The 17,703-nt window shown below is 36.7% G+C and overlaps 1 protein-coding gene across 1 annotated transcript in view; it reads right to left on the minus strand.

Annotated features, from left to right (window-relative positions):
* The window catches only part of TMEM38B (transmembrane protein 38B), a 79,770-nt gene that overhangs the window by 43,349 nt on the left and 18,718 nt on the right, over positions 1-17,703 (minus strand). The window contains exons 3-4 of the mRNA XM_050761867.1: positions 4,641-4,825; positions 3,730-3,817 (exon numbers count right to left, since the gene is read on the minus strand). Of these exons, the coding sequence (XP_050617824.1) occupies positions 3,730-3,817; positions 4,641-4,825 (273 nt within the window). The remainder of the gene's footprint in view (positions 1-3,729; positions 3,818-4,640; positions 4,826-17,703) is intronic.

The raw sequence follows: 17,703 nt of genomic DNA on the forward strand, positions 1-17,703 counted from the left end.
AAAATAAAAAATTTTAAAAATAAGTAAAGGGAATGTTTTAAAAAAGAAAAAAGTTACCATAAGACAAGGTTAGTTTATTATTAAAGAAAAAATTTTTCTATACATTTAGTGTTGCCTAAGTGTACAGTGTTTATAAAGTCTACAGTAGTGTATACTAATGTCCTAGGTCTTCACTTACCATTTGCTCAATGGCTCACAGAGAGCAACTTCCAGTCCTGCCACCTTCATTCTTGGTAAGTACCCTCTACAGGTGTATCATTTTTTATCTTTCAGACCATATTTTTATCACACCTTTTCTGTTTAGATATATTTAGATACACAAATACCTACCACTATGTTACAATTGTCAATAGTATTCACTACAGTAACATGCGGTAAAGGTTTGTAGCCTAAGAGAAATGGGCTAAACCATATAGCCTAGGTGTGTAGTAGGCTATACCATCTAGGTTTGTGTAAGTACACTTGATAACATTCACACAATGATGAAATGACACATTTCTTAGAACATATCTCCATTGTTAAGCAACATATGACTATATACATAAGCACAAACCATCATAATGAACCAGTGATCTATCTCACTTGACCCAGTTGTTGATAATTCATATAGTCATCTAGTATGTATTATCTACTATGTGCTAGGTGCTTGGGACACAAGAGCATTCAAAAGAGACAAAAATCTCTGTCCCTGGCATTTTATATTCTTTGAAAGGTGGGGAGAGGAGCCAAGGGGAGGGGAGAATAAATATAATGATTAAGTAAATTATATAACACGTTAGAAGGTGATAAATGTAGAAAAAAGTAAAATAGAAGGCGGTGTTGCAATTTTAAGCAGGGTAGTCTTCACTGAGAAGGAAGCATTGAGAAAATACTTTGAGCAAAGTAGATAAGGGAGTTAGCCATCTAAGAAAAATCATTCTAGGTAGTGATAAAAGCTAGTGCTAAACCAGACCACACTTGACTTGCTCAAGCATGGAGTAAAGCGAGCAAGGGAGATAATACCAAGAGATGAAATCAAAGCAAACTGGAAAGGAGGAAAGGCACATTTGGAGGGCCTTATAGGCCATTTGGAGGAGTCAATGCAAGGTTTCTGAACAAAGTAGAAACAAAATTTCATTTTGGTTATAAAAGCCCAAAAAAATGTTTTATGGAAGGTGCTTCAAGGCATATAATCAAAATGAGAAAAATCTCCCCTGAATATCAAGAATATCTTATTTATAACTTATCATTAATCAAAGCCTCCTTTGTTCTATTTCTAAACTATTTCATTCAAATTTAAAGGGGTATTTTCCAAGTTAAATATCCCGAAACTTGTTAGTTCACACAAATGTACTTCATCACTCGTACTGCCTTTAGACCTTCTTTTTTTTTTTTTTTTTTTTTTTTTTTTGGAGACAGAGTCTTGCTCTGTCACCCAGGCTGGAATACAGTGGTACGATCTCGGCTCACTGCAACCTCCACCTCCCAGGTTCAAGTGATTCTCGTGCCTCAGCCTCCTGAGTAGCTGGGATTATAGGTATATGCCATCATGCCCAGTAAGTTTTTGTATTTTTAGTAGAGACGGGGTTTCACCATGTTGCCCAGGTTGGTATCGAACTCCTGAGCTCAGGCGATCTGCCTGCCTCGGCGTCCCAAAATGCTAGGATTACAGGCATGTGCCACTGTGCCCAGCCCTCAACCTTCATTTTTAATTCATTATAATCTATTTTTAATCCAATTTAAATTAGAAAATGAGCTTATTTTTACATGAAGTCTTTCCTCACCTTGCTTCTTATAGCCACCATTCTCTAAGTCTTTTCCTTCTTGAATTATGGGAACAGTAACTATATTTCTCTACTTCATTTTTAGGTACATCAGAAACATATCTGTGACTTATTTAAGACTGAGTCTGGGCCAGGCGCAGTGGCTCAAGCCTACAATCCCAGCACTTTGGGAGGTCAAGGTGGGTGGATCACCTGAGGGCAGGAGTTTGAGGTCAGCCTGGCCAACATGGTGAAACCCCATCTCTACTAAAAATACAAAAATTAGCCGGGCGTAGTGGGGCACGCCCGTAATCCCAGCTACTTAGGAGGCTGAGGCAGGAGAACTGCTTGAACCTGGGTGGCGGAGGTTGCAGTGAGTCAAGACCATGCCATTGCACTCTGGCCTGGCATGTGAAACTCCGACTCAAAAAACAAAAAAGACTGAGTCCAGCCTGGCACAGTGGCTCATGCCTGTAATCCCTGACCCTTGGGAGGCCAAGGAAGGAAGATCACTTGAGGCAAAAGTTAAGACCAGCCTGGGCAACATAGCAAGACCCCATCTCTACAAAAATAAAAATAATGGCTGGGTATGGTGCTTCACATCTGTAATCCCAGCACTTTTGGAGGCCAAGGTACAAGGATCGTTTGAGCCAAGGAATTCAAGAGCAGCCAAGGCAACATAGTGAGATGAGACCCTGTATCCACAAAAATTTTAAAAAGTAGCAAGGCATGGTGGCAGATGCCGGTAGTCCCAACTTCTCAGGAGGCTGAGATGGAAGGATCACTTGAACCTAAGAGATCAAGACTGCAGTGACATACCACTGCACTCCAGCCTGGGTGACAAAATAAGACCCTGTCTCAAAAAAAAAAAAAAAAAAAAATACAAATACAAAAATTAGCCAGGCATGATAGCACACACCTGTAGTCCCAACTAGTAATACTTGGGAGGCTGAAGTGGGAGGATTGTTGGAGCCTAAGAGGTCTAGGCTGCAGTCAGCTATGACTACACGATTGCACTCCAGCCTGAACAACAGAAAGAGAATCTGTCTCTTTAAAAAATTAATTAATAAGACTAAGTCAGTGTCTTCAGAGAACAGATTATCTTAAATAGATGCAAAAGGCAGTTTGTATCACACAATGGGTTATTTCTATAATCTTTCTCTTATTTTTATCTGTAATTAAGCCCAACTGACATTTTTTAAAGCCACTCAAAGGGCTTTATAACGTATTGATTTGATCCCACAAACTTGACATTTTACTATCAGAACTATGTATATAGCCTGAAATCTGGATGATGTCATAGTCATTAATGAAAATGCCAAGAGCCTATCACCTATTCATTTCCATCCAGAGTAGTCTATTCCTACATAGCTTTCACTTCATAAATATATACTCTTCCCACAATTCTACAATTATCTAGAGGTTTTTGTTTGGTTTTGTTTTCTAAAGAGAGAAACCCACAGAGAAGGAAAACATATATTTTAAACTACATTTGAGAAAGCAGACTTTTTAAAAGAATAAAATTTGCTAGTTCTCTTCCCATTATCATTACTATTTATTTTTTCAGCTATATTCCACCCACATTTAAAGTCCCTAAAATGTTCTTAAAAAGAAATTTGGTGGCCGGGCGCGGTGGCTCACGCCTGTAACCCCAGCACTTCGGGAGGCTGAGACGGGCCGATCACGAGGTCAGGAGATTGAGACCACCCTGGCTAACACGGTGAAATCCCTTCTCTACTGAAAATACAAAAAAATTAGCCGGGCGCGGTGGTGGGCGCCTGTAGTCCCAGCTATTCCGGAGGCTGAGGCAGAAGAATGGCGTGAACCCCGGAGGCGGAGCTTGCAGTGAGTGGATATCGCACCACTAAACTCCAGCCTGGGCGACAGAGCGAGACTCCGTCTCAAAAAAATAAAAAATAAAAAAAAAGAAATTTGGTAAGATCTAAGGATAAACATCTAGGTCTCAGTATAATTTATACCAACTTACTATGACATCTTCAGCCATTCATCACCTTCTGGTTTCCAATCTCCTTTTACCAACCTCTCAAAATTCGTTATAATGGTACCACCTGCACCTAAAAATATGAAAATAAAACAAAAACATTTAGCCAAATTTTCTTGAAAAACATATTTAAAGGGAGCCATAATTCTATCACCTGATAAAAAAATTCCAAGAGGATTCCCAAAATATAATTCTTGGGAAGAAGAAAAAAGTTGCCTTGTATATTTAGGGTACCAAAACAACTGCAATTCTTCTCTTTCACCAGCATGGCAAGTGTCTATTGTACTGTAATTAAGGTTAAAACTGGGGCCTCGGGCACAAAGATATGGTTAGAGGTTTGTTTCAGAACTGAAAAATAAAATCCTCTGCTTTATACATTTCCTTTCCTGATATGACCAGTTGTAGGTGCAGTATATTGTAAAAAGAAGTTAGAGAGATGTGTTCAATTCCTACATACAAAACAAAAAGGCAAATGATGCAAAGTTCAGTGATCATGAACCCATAGTCAATCATATTTACTATTTCTAGTAATTCTGAATGAAAAAAACACAGAAAAGACAGAGCAGTATTTTTTGTCCACATGTACCACATAATTTCTTATGTAAACTTATTTTATTTACAGTGGCACTATACTTTAATTAACTATAAATCTTTCTGGTTCTGGGGATCTTAAACCAATCATAAAAATTTTCTATCATAAGACGATCTCAAAATAATGGCTTATGACTAGTACTAGTTTTGAATTAACTTTACTAGCCAACAGAAGGTTTTAACCTTCCAAAAAGTGTCTGTTATTAAAGTATGTGATCCATTAATATAACTAGAGAACTGTTCAGTAATGGTATTAATAATACACCAATAAGAGAATATTTATGAACACATATTGTTAATATTACCTCGGGCCCATCCAATAGCTATCATGACGATCCAGCCATTTTTGTAATAGCTATTAGCATGTGTGACTCCACCTACTATTTTCCAAGTTCTGGTCACTTCCTTCATTCCTGAAGCCAGCAGTTGAACAGGTAGATATGAATAGCCCTGGCAAACTAGGTCATACGGGCAAAAAAATGTAATATACCTGAAAATAAAATGTACACATTTTAATATATGAATGGAATCAGAAGAACAGAAATTAAAATCCAACCTAACAGCAGTAACAATTTGGCAAAACACAACAAATGAAATTTTCCATATAAACATTTAACTTGATTTCAATAAAAGCACAACTTGGGTAGGGAGTCAATATTTTAAATCACATGAAACATATGTCATCTGCCAAAAAGTCATGATCAGAGGAGAATGTAAATTGTGGACTTCTGAATACTTTATAGATAATATGAAATATTTAGTGAGTTCTTAATTTGTGCCTATATTGTTCTAGAAGCTAAGTGCTGAATCCAGTAACAAAACAAATGCATAATCATTTCCAGGGGTAGGGACTCCTACACAGTGTCTTTGTCCTCTGGGAAAATGAATTAGAGAAAGGGCCCTTTGGTAACAGCAAGGGCTACATTTCAATCCCAACTAACATATTCACCTGTGCCCCACTGTGCAGGACATAAACTACAATCTATACAAAGGTACATGACAGCTCACAAGAAGGCAGATTAATATTAAGGAAAAACACATTTCTACACAACTGAAAGAATATGAAGCTTGTTCTTTAATTTAGTTCACTAAGCTTAAGTTTTAACCAAATTAAATTGTGATGAAAAATAATTCAACCCATCTCTGGTAAATTATTTTTTTAAACTTCATTTGTTCTAAGCATCTGTTCAAATACTAGCAGTAAGATCTATCGGAAAACATACTGCTTTTTTCTCGCCATTCTCCAAATACTCTGGCAGACAATTTTGTGCTTAAAGTAGAACATATCTTCTTTCTAATGGGATGAATAAAAGACATGGCATGAAAGAATATCATACCTCTTTTAAAAGAAGCTATTAATCCTATTGTAATTCATGATTTATAAAGTCAGAATTCTTCAATGTTCATGAAATATGAAATGCTTGCCAAAATACTGCTTCAGCGACTAAATAAAAAGATACAATAGTCTGTTTAGCCTAAAGCACCCTTTCTTCTTTATCTCCACTTACCAATTCCTTCCTATTCTTCAAGGTGCCACTCAAATATTACCATAGTCATTGACTTTGGGATTCTTGTTTTATTTCATCATCTCAGCTGAGATCACATTCTGATGGCTCTGTAAAACTAAACCAATTGGTTCCTATGCCTAAAAATAGCTCTTTATACATTTTTCTTTATAGTATAAAATAAAGGCTATAATGCTCATAATGAACTATAATAGTTCTCAGATGACAGGAATCATTCATGTTACCCTCTAACCTAAAATTCAGCATGACGAAAAGTAGCCCTGAATTAAATCATTTATTAGCAATCAATCTAGAGACAAAATACAAAATATAGCAAATCAAAGCATTAGTTGATAATTAAAAGTTTGAGAAAAAAGAATAAACTATCTGAGAGTAGTAAAAAGATTTCTGAAAACCATTTGTATGGCTTTAAAATTTTACATGTTCATATAAGAATTTTAAAAACAACCAGTATGATTTAAAATTTTTACACATTCATAGAATATTTGAAAAGTCTCTGTATACTTCTCTCTTTGAATATAGAACTAAATTTCTAAGAAGTTGGTTAGGTAATGGGGGAAAGTATACACATTTAATTTTTAAATGTATTTTTAATAAAACAAAAATATTTTTGTATCTATTACAGATTACATTAAGGGGGATTTGTTTTCACCTTAGCAGTAATTAGCACCCAAAAGTAAAATATTCAAAAAAAACAACCAAAAGAATATTACAAATGACCCATTTTCATTCCTTACACTAAGCCTGACTCTAACATGAGTTAAAAACTTATACTATTACAATAGCAATCTTGGACTTTTATATTCAACTATGAGACATCATAGTATAACACAAAAAAATTTGCAATTATTGCAACTCTTCATTTAATCAGATCTTTCTAAAGCACAACTACAATAAGCTAACATTTTAAATAAAAAAACTACTTTCATTTGAGAGTTAAGTAGCCACAGGGCAAAAGAACAATTGTTTATTGTGCTCAGTAGACTTACAAGTAAACATATCAGACTAATGGCACCCTCAACAACCATTCCTGCTCTCTAACAAATTAGCTTTTTAAAATTCTTTTAATAGATCCCTCAACCAACACTTATTAGGTAATAACCTTGTAACCCCTTCTGTAAACATAATTCCACCTTTAACTAAAATTATCACATCTAAGGTAACTTTAACTTGTAAAGTGCCTAAAGAAAACGCATCGGAAAAAGAGAGAAGAAGTGAAATGAGAAAACAATTGACTTATCATACATTTAACTTGTAGAGGTTAAGTTAATGGAGAGAAAAAAGTAACGAAAACATAAAAGTCTCAAACGGGATACAAACAAGATCCTAGACCACTAACAAATGAAATCTCAACCAGTTTAAGAAAAAATGAGAGTAGAATTTAGGTTAATACAAAAAGTTAGGCAGAGAGAAGCTTCCCAGGCTTAGTCACTGAGAACTCTGTTTTCACTCTACTATCAATTCCACTCCTCTATGGAAGACAATATCACTTAACTAAGACAAAACACAATGATAAATTAAATACAGTTCATGTTAGTCCAATATGACAGCTTTGTTCTTGCTCTTATCACCGCAACAAATTGCCAATTTTTTGTACATGCTTTGAAAAATATAGACAGAATGACACCCATAAAATGATACCTTTTTGTTGTATTTTTCCTCATCTAAATGTAGTCTCGGTTACACAAATGTGCCATATGTAAGTAACTGATACTTGCAGTTTTAAGAAAAATGTACTAGGAAACAAAAATAAACATACTAAAAAATTATAAAATATTTATTTCCCCCGGAAACAGCTTTTCAAAACAAATAAAACCTATGAAAGTGTACACTGTCTTCCAAACAATACTATGACGTACCAAGTTATTGTTTCTCTTTGCCAGTAGATGGTGCTGATTTCCAGATGTATACACTATGAGCTACTGTACTAAAGATTACCTTGCTTGCTTGTTTAAAAACATTTCTAACATCATTTTATCTCTCAAATTAAAATCAAATGGGCCAGGCACGGTGGCTCACACCTGTAATCTCAGCAGTTTGGGAGGCCAAGGCAGCCGGATCATAAGGTCAGGAGTTCAAGATCAGCCTGACAAAACATAGAGAAACCCATCTCTACTAAAAAATACAAAAATTAGTCAGCATGGCAGCGGGTGCCTATAATCCCAGCTACTTGGGAGGCTGAGGCAGGAGAATCACTTGAACCCAGGAGGCAGAGGTTGCAGTGAGCCGAGATCGTGCCATTGCACTCCAGCCTGGACAACAAGAGCAAGACCCGTCTCAAAAAAACAACACCTCAAATGAAGCAAAGATTACAAATTTGTTCTAAATATGAAAACTTTATAAAAGAAAATAGTAAAATACACTATGTCTTTAAGCCATAAATTTTTTATATTTAAGGATCTCTGAAGACAAAGATAACATTCCTGTTTCCAGAGCACAAAACAATATACTGTGTAAGTAAAGATTAAAGGACTAGATACCCCAGATTGGAATCCCAGCTTCAACTACTCAGTAACTGTGACACCTCAGGCAAGTTAGTAACCCCTCCATGTCTCAATCACATGCTTTTTAACATGTAATTGAATAAAATAATACCTACATCACAGGGTTCTTGTCAGGTTTAAGTGAGATAATGTAAGTAAAACACTTAGAAAACTGAGACCCATTGTGCACATATACCCTAGAACTTAAAGTATAATAATAATTTAAAAAAATGAAAAAAAAAAGAAAACTGAGACACAGTAAATGCTGTGTAAGTACTTGCTATTATTGTTGTTTTGTAATGCCTAACAAAATACCTAGAACCAATAAAACTGCCATCAACAAAAGAATAAAATACAGATATTAATATAATGGACTATATAGCAGGGGGAAGGTATGTTCTACAGCTACATACAAACACACAGATGAATCTTAGTAACATAATATTGAATACAAATCTTAGCTTTTTTATGTAGTTTTAGCATGTTTATATCCATAAACAATATAGTTGTTAAAAGTTTTATAAATAGAATCATATGTATTTTTCTTTTTTTTTTTTTTTTTTTTTTTTTTTTTTTGAGATGGAGTCTCGCTCTATCGCCCAGGCTGGAGTGCAGTGGCCGGATCTCAGCTCACTGCAAGCTCCGCCTCCCGGGTTTACGCCATTCTCCTGCCTCAGCCTCCCGAGTAGCTGGGACTACAGGCGCCCGCCACCTCGCCCGGCTAGTTTTTTGTATTTTTAGTAGAGACGGGGTTTCACCATGTTAGCCAGGACGGTCTCGATCTCCTGACCTTGTGATCCGCCCGTCTCGGCCTCCCAAAGTGCTGGGATTACAGGCTTGAGCCACCGCGCCCGGCCAATCATATGTATTTTTCTGTTTAAGTTCTATTCCTGAGATTTATTCTTATTGTGTGTGGTTATAATTACTAATTTTCACCAGTATTTACCATAACAGAATTAATATGCCATAATTTATCGATTCATTTCTCTGCTGACAGAGTTGTTCCTAGTTTTCCCTATTATAAACAGTGTTTCTAAAAACATTCTTGCATATATCTGTACATAAGCAACATTTTCTCTTGTTTTATGCTTAAGAGATTTATTTTAGGAAAGTGATTCTTAAACTCTATTGGATAATGCCATTATGTTAACATCTGTATTTTTTCTTCTGTGGATGAGCATTTTTATTGCTTCTAGTTATTTCACTGGACATCACGAAGTTGAAGATAACCTCTGAAGGTGGAAGAAAAGAGATGGAATGGGAGGAGACCACAGAAGGGACATAAAAACTAATGGTAAGGGTTCTGAGAAGATGGTAGTGGCTGCAAACATTTTGATCTCTTCAAATTCCCATAAAAACATACAGAGAAATAAGACAGGAAAACCAAAATCCCTTGCACAATAGTTGACTCTTGAACAACATGGGGGTTAGGGATGCCAACCCCTATGCAGTCAACAATCCACACATAACTTCTGACTCTCCAAAATCTGACTATTAATATCTTACTGTTGACCAGAAGCCTTACCAATAATACGAACAGGTGATTAACATATATTTTTTATATTATATGTATAACTTTTTCACTGTCACCTATCTGTCCCAGATGTATTCTTATAATTAAGCCACAGAAAATGTTATTAAGAAAATTTTAAGAGGTAATGTATTTATTATTCATTAAGTGGAAGCGGATCATCATAAAAGTCTCCATTCTTCTTCATCTTCACAAAGAGTAGGCTGACGAGGAGGAGGGGTTGGTCTTGCTATCTCAGGGGTGGCAGAGGCAGAAGAAAACTGCATATAAATGGATCCACACAGTTCAAATTCATGTTGTTCAAGGGTCAACTGTACTTACAACAAAACTATGTAACAAGATATCCCCTCAAATCCCAAAATGCAAGTGGGTAGAGAAAAATCACCAACATCCACAACACTGTACTACTTGGCAGAAAGAAGAAAGCAACAAGGTGGCAACTGATGAACTTAAGACCAAAATAATACCAAAACAGCTAATGGATATTCACTGGAAAGCAGAGCAGACTAATTTGGAAACACACACAAACACACACACACACACACAAATGCTACAACTGACAGGGGTTCTGGCATCTCTAATACCAGATAAGACAAAGAGCCCATGATAAGAAGTTCTGAAAGGGTTGGAACAATTTAGTCCCTCTGAGCTTCAAGCTTTTGAAACTGATCCACCAGGGCTCTCTTCTATAACAAGCCCCACACTGAGAAGAAACTGAGAAGAATCGAACCTGAGCTCCCCACAATGAGAAGAAACTGGGAAGAATCAAACCTGAGCAGAATAGAAGAAAGAAAAGGCCCAGACCAAGCCAAGGAAGGCAAGAGACCCAAGAAATATCAAAAAGCAGGTCCTCATCTTTTGAACACTACATAAAAACAAAAGCAGGAGCTCTGTGAAATCAAAAAAATATTTCCACCACATTCTGCAAGTTTATGAAAGCCAATTTCATATAAAAATGACCAAAAGTATCATGATCAAATCCTATACAAAGTTATTACAAGAAAAAAATAAGCAGAATAAATCCTTACAGACAATGTAAGCACTCAGGAAAACGTCCCCACAAAACAGATCAAAACTGTAAACTATTTCAAAACAAGCTAAAGACATTAAGAAAGTCATGTAAGACATAAAAGAACACACATAAGAATAAGCAAAACTGAGAACCAAAGATTCAACACTCAGGAGAAAAAAAGAGATAGAAGAAAAAAAAATCACTTCCAAAATAAAAAACAAACCAGAAAACACAAAGAGAAATAAACATAACAGACAGTGTCTTCAAAGAAACAGCAGGTGAAAAGAGAAAAGAGAAAAACAGATGAAAAGCAGGTTAATTTTTTTAGAAATACAGATTTTTTAAAAATCCTTGAAGAAAGGCAAAGAAGAGCCAATATACCAATAATAAGAGTTCGTAACCAATGCAAAGGAAGAATACAAACACTAGTATTACTTTCTCAATTAAAAAAAAAAGTGTAGGTACCAAAAAGAACACACCATGTACAAGTGAATACTGTTGCACAACAACCAACACCAAGATATTTTATTTAAATGACTGGACTTTAATGAAAAAATAAATCTTTAGGGATCTAGAAAAAAAAAGATCTTAAAAGAGAAAGAAAATTAAAAGATCACCAGACTTTCACAGCAGTGCTTTAAGCCAGAAGAAAATGGAGTAATATATATTTAAAATGACAGTGTAAAATAGTACATTTATTGTTAAAATGGGAGAATGAATAGAATATATGCAATAATAATTTCTGTAATCATTTCCTTGGTAGTCTTCGAACATTACTCTAAGACTACTGTGTGCATAATACAGAAAAAAATCAGTAATGTTAGAATATATTAATTGAATCACATCCTATGTCCTTAAGAATCCAAATTCTTAGGGTACAAGAAAGGAGACATATATGAAATAGGGAAAAAATAAATAAAAGCTATATGGTCCTGAATTTGAATTAGAAATATGAATATCAACTCATGAGTTATTTTATCTTCATTTTTCCTAGCTCTGTTCACTAAAAAGGCGGAGACATAATGATCAACCCAGTAACAATGAGCAGATGAAGTCTCTAGCACTCAAGTCGTGGTATTGAAATGCCATTGTTCACCAAAAGAAACCAGAACATCTTAGAGAAACAAGTGATTCCAGAAGAAAAGCACAAGATGAATCTTACAACACCAGGTAGAAAGTAAGCTAATTCAAAATCTGTCTCAGGAGTCAACCTAAAGAGGCTTCCACTGGCTGAAGATGGGATAATTTGAGCTTCAATATGAAAATAACTGAAATTTTATTAAAACCAATGAAATACGGTTAGTCCATGGGCTCGTAATTATTTTCTTTAAGCTAGTATCTTTAGAGGATGACAGAGATCTAGTTCATTACACTGAAAATTGGTAAATGAAGGGAAAGAAGCAAGCATTACCTTTCCAGTATGAACTGTATAGCTGGTTTCCAAATAGATGATAAATAGGAAGTATCTATTTGTATTTTGGGATCTTTGGGATATCACTTTTCTGGGCAGAAACCTCTGTGGCTGGTGGCACCCTTGACCAAGCTCTTGTCCTGCATCCAGGAAGAATGAAGTACGCAGACAAGTGGAGGGTGAGCAAGACAAAGAGAACCTTTGTTTAGTGTTAGAGCAGCTCAGAGAAGACCCACAGTGGGTAGCTCCTCTTTGTAGGCAGGTCATCCTGTTGAGTGTGTAGCTCTCAGCAAAGAGGAGGGTGGGTGGCTCTTCTCTGCAAGCAGGTCCTCCCATTGTCTCTGCAGCTCTTAGCAGGGAGGAGGCTCCTCTCTGTGGTTTGCAGGCAGGTCATCCCATCAAGTGCTCGGCTCTCAACAGAGAGGGTAGCTCCTCTCTGCAGCTGGTCATCCCCACATCTGCAGCTCTCAGCAAAGAGGAGGCCCTGCAGAGAGGGTGGGGCTACTGCCTACTCCTGGCTCCCAAGAGCACAGGGGTGCCTGGGTTGCAGCCATGACTTGGGCAGCTACACTTGCACCTGGGGAGCTCCAGCCCCACCAACTTGGAAGGGGCAGGGCTCCCACATGTCCCCAGCTCCCTCCGCTCCGTGGGGCATGGCACTGGGCTGAGTCTCCTCACTGTCTAGGGTGGGTGCTCCAGGTCCTCACTGGGCCTGGGCTGGCATCCGGGGCAGGGGTAACATTGCCGTGCAAGCTCTCTTTGTGGCCCCAAAGCTCAGGGGCGACCTGAAGCTCCCCCTCGGCCCATGCAGGAACCAGCCTGGCCCAGTCCCATCATGGAGGCCCCAAGGGTGGCTGGTGGGCTGTGGGGGATGGGGGGCTGTCCACCTTCTCCCTGTGCCCTCCCTGAAGCAGCTGGCATGATGGCAGCAGCCACACCAGATGGCCTGCGGCTGTTATCATTTATAGTAATAGTCCAACTAATAAATAAGAAGAAAAGATAAAACTAGACTATCTTCACTTTGCAATTCCTAATAGACACTACGTGTAAAAGGGTGCTAATGTCACAAAACAGGACCTCTTAGAAGTCTTGCTAAAGGAATCTAGCCTAATCTGATTTGGATTCTGCATCAATCTTCCAACTGTAAGGAAACACAAAGAACAGAAGAATATAATGATCTATACCATGATTATGCAATCAGCAAACTCTGGACTATGGAAAACTTTACGGATTGACTGGCTCTGGTTCTTCAACAGATAAAGTTTAAGGAAAAGAAAGAAATGAAGGCATAACTTTTTTTTTTTTAATTAAGAAACATATGAAATTTTTAAATAGGCATGACTAAACTATAGTATCTAAGGATAAACATTGAGTTATAAAATTATTAAAATATTCAAAGAAGTGATTACCATAAAAGTCAAGATACTGGTATGTTATCATAATGGTTATCTAAAGTAGGAAGTGGGTCGGGCACAGTGGCTCACGCCTGTAATCCCAGCACCTTGGGAGGCCAATGCAGGCGGGTCACTTGAGCTCAGGAATTCAAGACCAGCATGGCCAACATGGTGAAACCTCAGCTGTACTAAAAATACAAAAATTAGTTGGGCATAGTGTCATGCACTTGTAGTCCCAGCTACTCAGGAGGCTGAGGCAGGAGAACTGCTTGAACCCGGGAGGCAGAGATTGCAGTGAGCCAAGAGCCACTCCACTCCGACCTGGGCGACAGAGCAAGACTCCATCTCCAAAAAAAAGACAGAGAAGGGGGTTATGATTGGAATGGGACACACAGAAAGCACTTCTAAGATAAGTGGAGATTGCAGTGAGCCAAGAGCCACTCCACTCCGACCTGGGCAACAGAGCAAGACTCCATCTCCAAAAAAAAGAGAGAGAAGGGGGTCTGCATTTATTTACTTGTACACCACATGCAGTTTACATCTTCCTTAACTACTCTCCTTCCCAGGTAAATTCCAATTATATTCGACATCCAGCTAAGCGGGCCCATCGCTTCTCACCTCTATCCTAGTCAGTATGTTCAGCAAATATTTATTGAGTGCTTACTGTGGGCAAAACATTGTACTGGATAATTGAGGAGAAAAATAGATAATTCCCTTATTCAGTAAATGTCTACTGAGCACAATCTAGTGAATCATTACAGTATGGCCTCATTGTTTTGTTTGAGGTGTATTATTCATAACAATATTTTATACCATTCATATCTTAATACAATTATAGAACCCAACATACTACCAAAGATAAGTAATTGTGTGGTTATATGCCATTTAAAAGTATCCAGTGTTTGATCCCATTATTACAAATAATGAAAAAATGATTTGTTTTAATCTGTAATAAACTGATTTATTGTGCAGTGACTGTAATATACTAGAGTTATATTAAATTGTTTACTCAGCCTTACCAAACACATACTAGGAAATAACCCCCAAAATAAGTATTTAACTTTGCATTAGATATAAAGGAGACTGGGTGCTATAATTAGATTATTTAAAGGCAGATAGTTGTTATCCCAACTGATGTAGTATGTTCTGTAATTGAGAACATGTTCACCAAATTTTACTTTTTAGTGATTTATATGTACATTTTATAGGGGACATGTTCTACGTATACTGAATAAAAAACTTTTATAGTAAAAAAAAAAAAAAAATAGCCAATGTGGGAAACATAGTGTGAGACCTCATCTCAACAAATATAAAAATTTTAAAAATGAGCCAGGGGCCAGGCATGGTGGCTCACTCTCTGATGGGCTATTATTCCAGTACAGTTAAAACAACATTTTTTAAAAAAAATCAACAGATAACATGTTGGATAGCAATAATTCTAAGAGGAAAAATAAAGAAACATGATGTGATAGTCATGGAAGAGGAGGTGCTACTTTAGTCAGTGAAGGCCTCTCTGATAAAACAAAATATGACACTTCTGAGGAAAAAAGATTACAAAGAGAAGAAAGCAAGTACAAAGGCACTGAGGTCGAAGAATACCTTACATTTGAACATTCAAGAAATTGCAAAGCTCTAGCAAAGCTCATGTGACTAGAGAAAAGTGAGCAAGAATAGAGTTGTAAAACATTACATGAAAGAAAGTGAAAGAGAATATTTTGTAGGATTTTACAGGCCATGGTAAAAGTTTGGGATATTGTTCTTTTTTATTTTTTATACTTTAAGTTCTAGGGTACATGTGCACAACATGCAGGTTTGTTACATATGTATACATGTGCCATTTTGGCGTGCTATACCCATTAACTCGTCATTTACATTAGGTATATCTCCTAATGCTATCCCTCCCATCTCCCCCAACTCCCCAACAGGCCCCAGTGTGTGATGTTCCCCTTCTTGCGTCCAAGTGTTCTCATTGTTCAATTCCCACCTATGAGTGAGAACGTGTGGTGTTTGGTTTTTTTGTCCTTGTGATCGTTCTTAATAACATAAGAAATTACTGAGCACATAAGTGACATGTTCTAATTTAAGTTGTCCCTCAGTATCTGTGGGGGACTGGTTTCAGGATTCTCCCTCAAAATCTGTGAATGTGAGAGTCCCTATATAAAGTAGCAGAGTATTTGCACATAACCTACACACATCCTCCGCTATATTTGAAATCATCTCTAGATCATTTATAATACCTAATACAGTGTAAATACTATATAAATTGTTGTTACACATTTTTTTATTTGCATTATTTTTATTCTTGCATTATTTTTTATTGGATTTTTTTCCCAAATATTTCTGATCTGCAGCTGGTTGAATTCAAGCATGCAAAACCCATGGGTATAGAAGGCCAACTGTAATAATTTCGTCTGCTCTGTGAAGAATAAAGAATAGACTCAAAGGGATAATCAAAGGAGCAGCAAGACCACTTAGGAAGCTCCTGCAATCATCCAGAAGGTTAGTATTATAGGAACAGAAATAGAAATAACAGAAAGTATCAAATTCTGGATATCTTCCTTTTTGTATAGTTGCAGCATCTATACACATCAAAAAATTCTTCCAAAATGCTAATAACTTTGAAAAATAGTGTTATAGAAATAAAAGTCTTTGGGAAAGTTTTTTAAAACACATAGCAACTGGAACACTACACTTTAAGAGACGGTTAAACAAATCTGTGAGAGATAGTGGCTATAAAGTGGGAAGACTCTAAAGTTAAAAACTTCGTGTTTTGATTCTAGCTCAACCACTTACTAGACAAGAAAATTATAGCAGCATTCCCTATGCCTCAATTTTATCATTTGTCAAATGGAAATAATAATAGCTACCTTACGGTACTCCTGTGATTAAATATGACAATGAATATAAAGAGCTTAACTGACATATGGTAACAACTCAACACTGCCATAGGTTCCCAGGATTACTTTTTCCCATAGTTATTATTTGTAATATCCCATATTCATTTTAAAATTATCACAATAAAAATGAACTGTAAGTGTTCCCGTTATATATTTAATGATATGGTTTTTAATAGAAAACACAGTTTCTGCTTTATATATAAAAAAGCACTATAATTTGTATTATAGATTTTTTTAAACTTGATGGATCAATCCTCTTAAGGATAACAAATTTGGATGTGCAAGAATTCAAAGCAATTCCGGGTAACATTTTTTTCTTCACTTCAAAATTATAAAATTTAAAGATCTCATAAAATCAACAAAGTATGAGAAGAATAATATGAGCCATAACTGTTTGGACTTTTTGGTTAGTTTCAGTTGGTCACATACATGATTTTATCATGTTGGATACCTGCATGTATCAGTTAGGTTCACAAGATAAACTCTAGGGCCAAATACTTAATGCCCTTTCATATTGGAAATGCTTCTATTAAAGACACATAAGAGGCTGGGCATGGTGGCTCATGCCTGTAATCTCAGCACTTTGGGAGGCTGAGACGGGCAGATCACTTGAGGTCAGGAGTTTGAGAATAGCCTGGCCAACATGGTGAAACCCCGTCTCTACTAAAAATACAAAAATTAGCCAGACGTGTTGGTGCATGCCTGTAATCTCAGTCACTCGGGAGGCTGAGACAGGAGAATCACTTGAATCCAGGAGGTGGAGGTTGCAGTGAGCCTGTAATAAGGGTTAAAAACAAAACAAACAAACAAAAAAAAAACAAGTTTTCCTCTGCTTAGCAGCTCACTTCAAGGACAGTTATAAGATAACACTGTCCAGAAAGCCAAGGCCAAAGGAATGGGCTCCAGACACCCCTACCCCCTCCAGAGCAAGGTTAAGAAAAAAAAAAGAGAAAGACAAATTCCTTTACTGTTACTCCTTTCCCTTGCGTCTTAAGCATAACTATGTTTTACAAATATCTGTATTTAGCCAGTTCTTGTTTTTCTTTTGACACAGCTACAAGGCCACCAGCTATGTAAGGCCACAAGTTATACACTATATGATTAACTACTTTTG

This window comes from Macaca thibetana, chromosome 15 (genome assembly GCF_024542745.1).
Source record: "Macaca thibetana thibetana isolate TM-01 chromosome 15, ASM2454274v1, whole genome shotgun sequence".
Classification (NCBI taxonomy): Eukaryota; Metazoa; Chordata; class Mammalia; order Primates; family Cercopithecidae; genus Macaca; species Macaca thibetana.